The following is a 12,916-nucleotide window of genomic DNA, read 5'->3' as shown; positions in this document are numbered from 1 at the left end:
AGATTTTCATTTTTGTTTAGATACAGTTCTTGATAGGTCCTCTGATAAACCCTCACTTCTTACCAAAGCCAGCAAGCTCACCATGTCATTCATGAAAGATCTTAATTTGCTAGACATCTGGAGACAGTTGCACCCACAGAATAGGGACTACTCTTTTTATTCACACCCACACAACACACACACACACGCATAGACAACTTTTTACTATCGACCCAACTGTTTCATAGAGTGTTAGATATCGAGTATCTCCCCAGATTGCTTAGTGACCATTCTCCTCTGGTATTATCAATCTCCATTCCTACCAAGGTAAATGGAGCATATAGATGGAGACTAAATTCTACACTCCTAAAGCAACCTGAATTTTGTGCATTCGTCAAAGAGCAGATCAATATTTTTACTTTGACAAACAAACCCTCCGCTCCTGACAGTTTCATTCTTTGGGACACATTGAAGGCCTATCTGAGGGGACAGATCATTTCCTATACTAAAGGGCTGAAGAGAAAACACGGTGCGGAACTGAATGTCCTTGAATCTGAAATCTCTAACCTACCAAAGAGGCCCGACTAAAGATCTATATCTATATTTTGGTAAATAAAAAACTGAAATATAATATTCTGAACACATATCAAGCTGAAAGGGCCATCACTAAATCAAAACAGCGTTATTACGAGCKTAGAGAGAAAGCACACAAAGTATTGCCATGGCAACTGAAAGCAGAGGAAAGTAAGAGGACAATTAATGCTATAGAAACTCTTACTAATGAGATATCTTTCGACCCTACTGAAATTAATGATACTTTTAAGAAATATTACGAAGACCTCTACACTTACCAATCAAGCGATGATCTATCAGAGATCGACTCCTTTCTCTCCACTCTCAACCTCCCATGCCTGTCAGAGGAAGACAGAGAGCGCCTGAGTGAACAGTTCTCAGTTCCTGAATTGTTGGAGGCCATTAAATCCTTACCTTCTAATAAATCTCCTGGGGAGGATGGCTTCCCTCCAGAGTTCTATAAAGAATTTAGGGAGCTGTTGGTCCCCTACCTTATGGAGGTACTTAAAAAAGCTGGGGAAGACAACTGCTTTCCAGAGTCTTTCTCTCAAGCAGTGATTACTGTAATCCACAAGAAAKGGAAAAACTCGCTAAAGTGCGCCTCCTATAGACCAATCTACCTCCTTAAACACGGATTGTAAACTGGTCACCAAGATGCTATCTATGAGACTGGAGTGATGTCTTCCCCTGTTGGTCAACCCAGATCAGACTGGCTTCATAATTAATAGATTGTCCTCCAATAATCTCAGAAGGTTCTTTGATATAATTCACCCTGCTAACAAAAACAAAATACCTAGTGTCGCAGTCTCCCTCGACTCTGAAAAGGCCTTTGATAGGGTTGAATGGCCATACCTCTTTCGCGTCTTGGAAAAGTTTGGTTTAGGTACCGTGTTTGTAAATTTGATAAAATCACTCTACAAATCTCCTAAAGCTATGATTGCCCAGAACACTCCCTCTCTCACTTGCAGATCCTGCTACAGTGTTATAGTTCTTTCTCTGGATATAAGGTCARTTTTGATAAAAGCGAAATCTTACCATTGTCTGTCTTTGACCACCATACCATCAAGCACAAGTTTCCTTTTAGATGGTCRCCTATGGGCTTCACATATTTGGGCATAATGGTGGATGGTAACCTGAACAACCTATATAAACTCCATCTGGCCAGCTTGTTGCAAAAGGTAGAGGCTGACCTTTGTAAATGGATGGACTTRCCTCTCACTCTACTGGGTAGAATCAATGTAATTAAAATGAATGTCCTGCCCAGATTTCTATATTTGTTTCAATCTCTCCCTATCCCTGTTCCCGCAGCATTCTTTTCCTCTCTCGACAAGCTGACCAGACGGTTTATCTGGCACGGCAAAACCCCTAGGGTTGGCCTGGATAAACTGACCCTTGATTACGGTCAAGGGGGCTTAAACCTCCCCARTTTTAGAATGTACTACTGGGCTGCACAGTYTAGGTTTCTGGCTCAGAGGTTTGACAATGGTCCCTCTCCCTCATGGTTGAACATTGAAAAGTTTGAGGTAAATGATGACACTGGGGCAGAATTGTTTTACAAATGGGACAGAAAATCTATAAAAACCATCACAGACAACACTTGAATCATACATTCTGTCCTGGCATGGTGCAAACTGCCTGAGCTGTTCAGACGAGAGGGATTTCTTTCCCCYAAAACCCCTTTATGGAACAATAGATTGATCCCTATGTTTTTCCAGAATAGTAACTTTAGACCATGGTGTGATAAGGGTATCACTCTTCTCGAACAGTGTTACGAGGAGGGAGTTCTTATGTCTTTTGAACAGCTGAAACAGAAATATCACTTGCCTAACAGGGACTTCTTTAGCTACCTACAACTACGAAACTTTATTAGGGTGACTCTCAAGGGACAATGGAACCTACCTAAGGTGTCACCTATTGAACAACTCTGCCATGCAGACCAACCACTGTTCAAGACCATTTCCCGTGTTTACGATGCTCTTATGTCAGGACTAACACTGCCTGAGCTAGATAAACCCCGACTTAGATGGGAAAAAGATCTGGGTATTGATCTTGATGAGGGTCTATGGAGTGACCTATGCAGGGATGGTGTTACATCCACATTGAACTCCAGATACAGACTGATCCAGTTTAATTTCCTCCATCAGCTCTATATCACCCCATCTAGACTGCACAAGTTCAACCCTGATATCTCCTCCCTATGTTTTAGATGTGGCTCAGATGAAGGAACATTCCTCCATTCCACTTGGCAGTGTTTAAAACTACACGGTTTCTGGCAGGGGGTATGCGATACCATATCCTCAATTCACGGGGTTGCCTTCCCTATAGACCCGGAGGTCTGTCTACTGGGTAACTGTACTAACTCCAATCTTAGGCAAAGTCATACTATAAAGCTAACAGAAATATTGCTAGCGATTGCCAAGAAATGTATTGCCTTGAAATGGAAATCGGATTCCTCCCTGCCAGTTGCAATGTGACTATCGGAAGGTAATAGTTGTATCCCACTGGAGAAAATCACTTACTGCTTGAGGAATAAGTTAGAGACATTTTACAGAATTTGGCAACCTTTTATTGACTATATGGAGAATCTCCCCTCACATCACATTGATTAAATCTCTATATAATCCTTATATAATGTTTCACACGTAATGTATAATATGTAGCTTACGGCAGGTGACCATATGATCCAATGTCTCATTATTATTTATTTTACTCTTTATTATGACTTATTTATTGTATGTTTGTATATACAATTATTTTTATTTTTATWATTTTTTTGTTATGCTCGTCTGTTACTGTCACTTTGTCCTTTTGCTGTCTAATATCTTTTCACTTTTGTTTTGAATGTTCTTAATTGGAAAATGCAAAAATACAATATAAAAAWTTCAAAAAAATTGTGACCCATTGGGCAAAAACTGTTTTAATCAATGTTGTTTTCACGTCATTTCAACCCCAAAAATTGATGTGATGACTTGGAAACTAATTAGATTTGCTAAAAGTATTCAACGTAAGGGAATTTCGTCTTTTTTTCATCCAACTTTTAATTTAAATCCAATGACATGGCAATTTTTTGTTGTTGATTTCACATTGAATCACGTTAGATGACAACTCAACCAAATGTAAATCAAACTAGACGTTGTACTTAACCTTTTGTACTTCATGTTTTTATAATTTTATTGATGTTATGATGTACAGAGTCCTTTAATGTTTGGAAAAGCACTTATTAATGGGATGAAATGGTATTATTAGCATCACTGTTTTTTCTGTATCTGACTGTTGCTTGCAAAATTACTATCTGTAATGGAGATACAAGGTTATTCAGTTCTCTGTTTTTTTCTGTCTGTGTGCGTGTGCGTGCGTGCGTGCGCAGAATGAAGAGGTGCTGAAGAAGTGTGCCCAGGAGTACCTGGTCCGCGTCAGACAGGAAGAACAGAGATACCACACACTYAAGATCCACGCAGAGGAAAAACTAGACAAGTAACGATAGTCTAGTATTTCTTGTGTCTAGATTTGTGTCTGTGTCTATGATTTGAGTCTCGACTCTAGGGATTGAGACGGTAAATGTTTCAATGTGAAATATCTGATCATTATAAATATATCACTTTATCTAGTCTATTGTTCATTTGGCTACAATGTACTTTTGAGGCGAGGGACATTATCTTTCTATGGTTCACTCTCTCATTTCTTTGTGAGGTCTTCTTTTTTTCTTTCTTTTCTTTCTTTAATGTTCCGCTCTCTGCTGTGTTGCAGAGCAAATGAAGATATYGCCCAAGTGCGCTCCAGAGCCGACTCAGAGAGTGTGGCTCTTCATGCCAGCCTGAGGAAGGAGCAGATGAAGGTGGACTCTTTGGAGAGAGCCCTCCATCAGAAGGTACTTGACTTGACATGAGTTAAATTGACTTGGCTTGACTTTATCCCTAAGGGAAAATGTGTCTGTAGGAATCATTGATAGTAAAAGAATAACTGGATACAAGAATTATGTTAGTTATCAATGGTTCCAAATGAGAAGCACAAAATGGCGCATTTCGACCAGGAAGTGTTTCATGATGTCGCGTTTGTTAGTCACAAAAAAACAATTCAAATGCTGAGTCTTTGATTGAACAATCTCTACCTATCTCTCTATTCTTCACAGAACCAAGAAATTGAGGAGCTCACGAAAATCTGTGACGAACTAATAGCAAAGCTCGGAACGTTGGACTGATACCTGATATCATGAACTTTGGAGTTCTTGGATGTACTGTTCCACCAACATCTCTCCGCTCTGCCTTACCGTTGCAGCCAAGGCCTAACCATCCCCACCACTAGTAAACGACTGTCCACACATCAACACAATCTGAACCCGTCTCTGCTATTAGAACTTATACACACAGGGAGTGACGGCGGTATTCACCCGCTGTCTCTCGAATGGAACAAATAAACTGCGAAACAGCTATGAGTGTATGTTTTTTATGACCAATTGAAGTATTGATGTGGCAAATTGTAATGTGCATGTGCAGCTGTTATACGCATGTGGGGCCAAATCGTAACTTTTGCATAAATAAAGCATAGTATGGACATTACTGTCGATTTCTCCCTGTCGTGGGACTATGTGAGGGATCTGCTTGTAAGTTGCGTTGCGTACTGTGGGGTGTGTTTGTAAAGTATGTTCCACATCATGGATGATCAGTTTTGAAGAATGAGACAGAGACGTGTGATCCAGAAAGGGTTTGGGGGACATTCTTCTGCTGATACAGGGAAAGAGATCAACAATCAATCAGTTGGTGGCTCTCGTTTTGCAATCGCTTGCGTTCCACGGGTTTAGACTTGACACAATCATTCTGCTGCTATTCTAGTAACTACTAGAGATGGAGAGCGATCCATTTTTTGTTTTATAGAGTTACCGATTCGATCTACTCTCATTTTATCTTCTATTGTTTTGTATCTTTCTTTAGGTAGGACATGCTTTTAGCGGTATGCTAGTATACGTTTTTGTTTTTCCCCCGATCAAGGGATTGCACATTTATTTTAATAACTATGTAGCTTCTTGTTATTTGATATCAACTTCAAACTGCAGTTTGTGGTCGATGTTCTAGATCTTTTATGTAGCTCCATGAGATATACTCTATATACCCATATTAATTATTATTATAGTTTGAAGGCAAAGCACACGTGTTTCATGTGTACAGCATATGTTAAAGTATCTTTGTTTGCTCATGTCTGTTATCACCACATGTCTGGAGGAGGTGCTTGGTTTTCTGTATTAACAATGCAACATTATTTGGAAAAACTCTTGTTACCGTATTCGTTGTTTGAACAAATATGTTTCGTTATATAGACAATATAGGCTTTAATCCATATTCCTTGTGTCTTACCCCTTAGCTCATGTGGCTGAACAAAAGAGCACTGACAAGAATATCTTAACAAATCCATCAACGGAGTAGTGACATATCCTGTTTATAATTGTACTTTTGCTCTCTTGAAGAATCGTTTGAAACTGAYATGTTTTGTTTTCATCTTTCCTTTAGCTAGACACAGCATAGGGAGCTGTGGTTGTAAGCTTGGCTTTCTGCAGTGCAGCCACAGTTAAGTTTCTCTGCATGACCTTTGGAAAACAGGACAAATATTTTCTACCATCTCCATAATATTTGAGTTGCCAAATCTTTCCCTTGCCCTCAAAGCCCATCACTGTTAATGTTGTAGGCTCTGAGAATAACTTTAGCAGAAAACACTAATTATTATGACAGATTATGACGGATCTGTAAACTATATACTAATGCAGATGTGGATTCTTGTTTAGATAGATGTTCTCAGAGCGAACAAAAAGATAACTGGTGGCCAAACAGCACAACGACTAGTTCCTTTAATGTTATGGCAATGTATAGGACTGGTTCCTTTCAACCTTTAGGACTACAAGGACCTACAGTACAGTATGTTGACATGGAACTGTCCCCAAGCCCACTTTAGGTGCTACCTAACTGAGTCATAGWTTGGGAGCCATTGCCTTATCATACCTGTTTCATGAATCCTCATCATCCTCCTCATCATCATCAGTACCTTCAACTGCCAAATGTTATTATTGTGCCAAATAAAGGGGTTTCAGGAGGAGGTATCATGACTTAAAGGTCTGACTTTGAAGTTGCTTGTCATTCTATCACTGCAGTATGTGTACATTTTATATTGTATGAAAATAATATAATTTTATTGGATTGTTCATACAGTATTTGTAAAGTGGAGGAACGAAACGTGCACAGATTCTATGATGGTTACTGATTGATATATATTTTTTTTTTGTGCAGAAGGCATTTCCTGAATAAAAATGATCATTATTGTGAACTTTTTTTTACTATAGTATAACTTTTAGGCTGGGATTTAAATTCGAGGCACTCTATAGAGTAGCGCACTGCACAGCCGATGTCCCTAAAGGCAATTTCCCTGACGTTCATGGAGATCACATTCATAGTAAATGCTGCGCATGTCGGCTGACCTTCAAAAGTGAAGAGCAATGTGCTGCCGTTTAACGCGCCTTGGATTTAATCCCAGCCTTAGTGTATATGTTGTATGTGGACACCCCTTCAAATGAGTGGATTAGGCTATTTCAACCACATCACGCTTCACCATCTGGCACCATCCGACGGACGAATCTGAGTTTGGCGGATGCCAGGAGAACGCTACCTGCCCCAATGCATAGTGCCAATTGTAACGTTTGGTGGATGAAGAATAATGGTCTGGGGCTGGTTTTCATGGTTCGGGCTAGGCCCCTTAGTTCCAGCGAAGGGAAATCTCAACGCTAAACCATACACTGACATTCTAGACGATTCTGTGCTTCCAACTTTGTGGCAACAGTTTGGGGAAGGCCCTTTCCTGTTTCAGCATGACAAAGCCCCCGGGCACAAAGCGAGGTCCATACAGAAATGGTTTGTTGAGTTCAGTGTGGAAGAACTTGACTGGCCTGCACAGAGCCCTGACTTCAACCCCATCGAACACCTTTGGGATGAATTGGAACGTCGACTGCGAGCCAGGCCTAATCGCCCAAAATCAGTGCACGAACTCACTAATTCTCTTGTGGCTGAATGGAAGCAAGTCCCCGCAATAATGTTCCAACAACTAGTAGAAAGCCTTCCCAGAAGAGTGGAGGCTGTTGTTGCAGCAATGGGGGACCACCTCCATATTAATTCCCATGACTTTGCAATGAGATGTTTGACAAGCAGGTGTCCACATACTTTTGGTCTTGTAGTTTATTTTAGTATTAAACAATGTCTTACTGCAGTAACAGTAAGTAAACACTCAATTTCAACAGTGCCACAAGACTTTCAAAAACGTTCATCAAAATGTCTGAGGTAAAAAATGACTACTGAAAGTGTTAAATATAGAGTAAAATATGCAGTACTGAGTACATAAACACAAAACCTGTGATAAATGTTTAATTTTAATTTGACTAATTAGTGTGCATGTTTAAGCTAAATCTGTGACGTAAAGTCTACTTAGTTTAAATGAGTTCACTCATAAAGCAGAACTGTGTCGACATTTGACAAATAAATGTTCAACAAAGGGAAATATTTACCCTACAAACATCAAGGAATTAAAGAAATAGCAATACATATCTGGGCTGGGATTCTAACAATGTAGAGGACATACGTTACCAGAGATTTTATGTACTGTATTCAGGATTTCAAGCTGAAAGTCTGCACAAAATGTTTTTATTTATTTGGGACCTTATGATAATTGATACTTAATCTGATTACAGGCAACCAACTATTGGGATTTTTAAACTGATAGACTTTGTTTGGCTGATTAACACCTCTTATTTTTCTCCAGCGTGTCAGCAAGCATCTTCTGCTTCATGTTCCTCAGGACATGCATGGTGATCTTCATAACCCCATCTCTGGCACTGCTCTCCTGCTTCTCATCTTCAGCGTCCACCATTTCCTCGTCCTCTCTCTGACTTCCAAATAATTCTGGGTGATCTGAACTCAGAATCCTCTTGTTCTGAACTCAGCTCATTCCTCGCAAATGTGATGACATTCTCTCCCAAGTGTCTGAACACACAAAATGTAAAAGTTCAGATCGAAGGAACACCAAAGTTATTTCAACATATTGTAGAACTATACCTTCACTGAGGTAATCAAGACCAATATAAATCATCTCACCCTGACTATATAAAGGCCAGGTGTGTGTGATGCTGGGCAGACCGACCACTGGGAATATCTGACTCTGATCTCTGCTGTTGGTCTCTGTGGAAAAAACATGAGATTGTACACCTTACTCTGTACATACATATGAAACTTCCATTTAAATTCAGCAAAAAAAGAAAGAAGTATCTACCAAACAGAGGTACAAGAGCTATATCTTAAAATACAGCACATAATCATATGCCCATATGATATTTATAAACCTGTGTGTGTGTGTTTGTATGTGTGTGTCCAGGTAAATCCCAGCCTAAAAGTTATACTGAAGTAAAAAAGGTTCACAATAATGATCATTTTTATTCAGGAAATGCCTTCTGCACAATATATATATATATCAATCAGTAACCATCATAGAATCTGTGCACGTTTCGTTCCTCCACTTTACAAATACTGTATGAACAATCCAATAAAATTATATTATTTTCATACAATATAAAATGTACACATACTGCAGTGATAGAATGACAAGCAACTTCAAAGTCAGACCTTTAAGTCATGATACCTCCTCCTGAAACCCCTTTATTTGGCACAATAATAACATTTGGCAGTTGAAGGTACTGATGATGATGAGGAGGATGATGATGATTCATGAAACAGGAATGATAAGGCAATGGCTCCCAATCTATGACTCAGTTAGGTAGCACCTAAAGTGGGCTTGGGGACAGTTCCATGTCAACATACTGTACTGTAGGTCCTTGTAGTCCTAAAGGTTGAAAGGAACCAGTCCTATACATTGCCATAACATTAAAGGAACTAGTCGTTGTGCTGTTTGGCCACCAGTTATCTTTTTGTTCGCTCTGAGAACATCTAWCTAAACAAGAATCCACATCTGCATTARTATATAGTTTACAGATCCGTCATAATCTGTCATAACAATTAGTGTTTTCTGCAAAAGTTATTCTCGAAACCTACCACATTAACAGTGATGGGCTTTGAGGGCAAGGGAAAGATTTGGCAACTCAAGTATTATGGAGATGGTAGAAAATATTTGTTCTGTTTTCCAAAGGTCATGTAGAGAAACTTAACTGTGGCTGCACTGCAGAAAGCCAAGCTTACAACCACAGCTCCCTATGCTGTGTCTAGCTAAAGGAAAGATGAAAACAAAACATATCAGTTTCAAACGATTCTTCAAGAGAGCAAAAGTACAATTATAAACAGGATATGTCACTACTCCGTTGATGGATTTGTTAAGATATTCTTGTCATAGTGCTCTTTTGTTCAGCCACATGAGCTAAGGGGTAAGACACAAGGAATATGGATTAAAGCCTATATTGTCTATATAACGAAACATATTTGTTCAAACAACGAATACGGTAACAAGAGTTTTTCCAAATAATGTTGCATTGTTAATACAGAAAACCAAGCACCTCCTCCAGACATGTGGTGATAACAGACATGAGCAAACAAAGATACTTTAACATATGCTGTACACATGAAACACGTGTGCTTTGCCTTCAAACTATAATAATAATTAATACGGGTATATAGAGTATATCTCATGGAGCTACATAAAAGATCTAGAACATCGACCACAAACTGCAGTTTGAAGTTGATATCAAATAACAAGCTACATAGTTATTAAAATAAATGTGCAATCCCTTGACACACACACACAAACACACACACAGGTTTATAAATATCATATGGGCATTTGATTATGTGCTGTATTTTAAGATATAGCTCTTGTACCTCTGTTTGGTAGATACGTCTTTCTTGCTGAATTTAAATGGAAGTTTCATAGACTGGTTACTCTTCATGGGAACACAGCTGGGTAGAGGGGAGTCTCGTCTTTCCAGCTGGATTGGGCTTCAACACAACAGAGTCAGACCTTCAGTCTCTAGTCTACTCTGTCTAATGATGATGTAATATACAAACTCGGAGCATAAATGCTACAGTGTACTCACGCATGCACCCACCCATGCATGCATGCACGCACTCACTCTCTTTCTCCCTTTCCTCCCACCTTTTAGCTTTTGTGTTACTGTCATGTTCCCCTGAGAGATTCATCTTAGAGGCAGTGCCCCGTCCTCTCTCAACCCCACAGAGACTCATCAGAGGCAGTGTTCGGGCCAGTAACCGAAAGGTTGCTGGATCGAATCCCTGAGCTGACAAGGTAAAAATCTGTCGTTCTGCCCCTGAGCAAGGCAGTTAACCCACTGTTCCCCGGGCGCCGAAAACATGGATGTCGATTATGGCAGCCCCCCCCCCRCACCTCTCTGATTCAGAGGGTATTGGGTTAAATGCGGAAGACACATTTCAGTGGAATGCATTCAGTTGTACAACTGACTAGGTTTCCCCTTTCTGTTYCCCTTCCCTCTCTCCCTAGAGAGCCTCTTTGAGCCTAAACACAGACATGCAGCGTATGTTATAGTGAATCAATAATACAGACAGCGATATAATAGTCATAAAACATAACAGTTGAAGCAAAGTACAATGAAGCACAATACAATTACCAATAAAAACATGCGTATGGAACAGTCTTGATAGGGATAATTTGGGAATAAGGATGACCTTGTATATAACATTTCTATTGGGAGTTCTGGTTGCCATTCATTCCTCTTATGTAGTCAATTCTTTGTTTCTCTGATTCAAGCTCAGTGATACAAACTGTTACAAGTGAAGTGCTTTGTCAATGCTGTATCAATAAACCCAAGCCACAGTCCAGTGGAACAAACTGACACCTTGGCATAAGTACCACACCAGTGTTTACTAATTTAGCCTTTTCTTGTATTTACTTTACTAGAATAATAACCACTGTCAACCTTTTGTTTGTAGGTTATGCTCTATCTAGGTAGAGAATGTGACAATGTTGCACTAGATCAAGTCCTTATCTCCATTGTGCAGAAAGCTTTCCTTCTGCTACGCTACTAGAATCAGACGATACATTTCATATGTTTTCATCGTTAGTTGGGTCCTTGCCTTGTGGTTTGGAATCACAACTAGAACATCAGGACATCAAATCACTGAAATATCTTTATTTCTGTTCTTGAAGACAGCTTGAGAATTTTTTTTGTGCACCTCTGAGGAACAATGTAGCTCTTTGGCCTTTTAGGTGGCCTTCTCTGGCCTTCTACAACTGAACTTTGGATTCCATAATACCAGCAATAAATGATGACAGGTAAAGTTCTGGGTGTATAATATATTTTTTTAAATGATAATTAATAGCTGAAGTTAATATCCAAAATATTTTACCCTTTAAACACCAACCCAATATGCAGGTTGACTCCACTTAGATTGCTTGAGAAAATATTTTTGATAGTATTTTATCTATTTTTTACTAAAAGGAATTCACAGAGCAGGTGTGAAGGCTCCAGCCAAAGTCTGTATTGGGTATGAYCACACTCCTGCAGGGGCCTACTCTCTGTTGGCCACTTGATGGGGGAACAGCACGGCAATATCAACTTCAGGATAGAGTAGGCTCACTCTATGGTCCTGTTTGAATACCATTTTAATATTTTCCTTCCTTGAGGAAATCACAGATCTGGTATGGTAAAATGGTGAAAGGACACGAGTGGAATACATTATATCACCTGCTATTGACACACACACACGCACACACACGCACACACACACGCACGCACGCACGCACGCACGCACGCACGCACGCACGCACGCACGCACGCACACAGGATCATTGACAGATCAGGATGAAATTATGTATTTTAAAGTCAGACAGTCAGACACCTGAGAAACTCAACAGAGTGAGGTGCTAGGCAGCCAATCTATCTCAAGCATCGGTCTTTATGTTAAAAACTTCCATCACATTTCCCAGATCTACATCCAGGGGTTGTCACTTCAGAAGCTTATTGTTCACAGGATATTGTTTACACTTCTAGAATTGTCTTTGTTTTTAAGCTGCTGGAAAGTATTCTAATATTAGGCTCATTGAGGTGAGAGAATGTGTTTGTAGCTTATGTAGCCTGTGATGTAGGGCAGGCCTATGCCTACTAGTCTTTTATATTGTCTGGTGCAATGTAAAGTCTATTTTATGGGGATCAATTTAGCAAGCCTTTATGGAAATATAACCTATTTGTTTTGGTGGAAATGTTGTTTTCTTCCCCTAGCAACTGGCAGAACTTTATACTAGTGGTACAACAAGCCAAGTTCAGTTGTTTCATAACCCTCCTGTGGACAAGGGGGCGGGAAGGATGCCGAAGACGTCATGACTGCAGGACTCCGCTTCCATAGATATTAAGGCAGGA

The 12,916-nt window shown here is 39.7% G+C and overlaps 1 protein-coding gene across 3 annotated transcripts in view; it reads left to right on the top strand.

The window, feature by feature from the left end:
- Positions 1-5,108, top strand: part of LOC111964686 (transforming acidic coiled-coil-containing protein 1) — a 42,543-nt gene extending 37,435 nt beyond the window's left edge. For all 3 annotated transcript variants that reach the window (XM_023988537.2, XM_023988533.2, XM_023988527.2), the window contains exons 11-13: positions 3,920-4,026; positions 4,300-4,420; positions 4,682-5,108. In XM_023988537.2, coding sequence (XP_023844305.1) covers positions 3,920-4,026; positions 4,300-4,420; positions 4,682-4,750 — 297 coding nt within the window. In that variant the 3' untranslated portion in view covers positions 4,751-5,108. The remainder of the gene's footprint in view (positions 1-3,919; positions 4,027-4,299; positions 4,421-4,681) is intronic.
- The last annotated feature ends 7,808 nt before the right edge of the window (positions 5,109-12,916 follow it).

This window comes from Salvelinus sp. IW2-2015, linkage group LG1 (genome assembly GCF_002910315.2).
Source record: "Salvelinus sp. IW2-2015 linkage group LG1, ASM291031v2, whole genome shotgun sequence".
NCBI lineage: Eukaryota > Metazoa > Chordata > Actinopteri > Salmoniformes > Salmonidae > Salvelinus > Salvelinus sp. IW2-2015.
The sequence above is the reverse complement of the archived record's forward strand: the minus strand, read 5'-3'. Positions and strand labels throughout refer to the sequence as shown.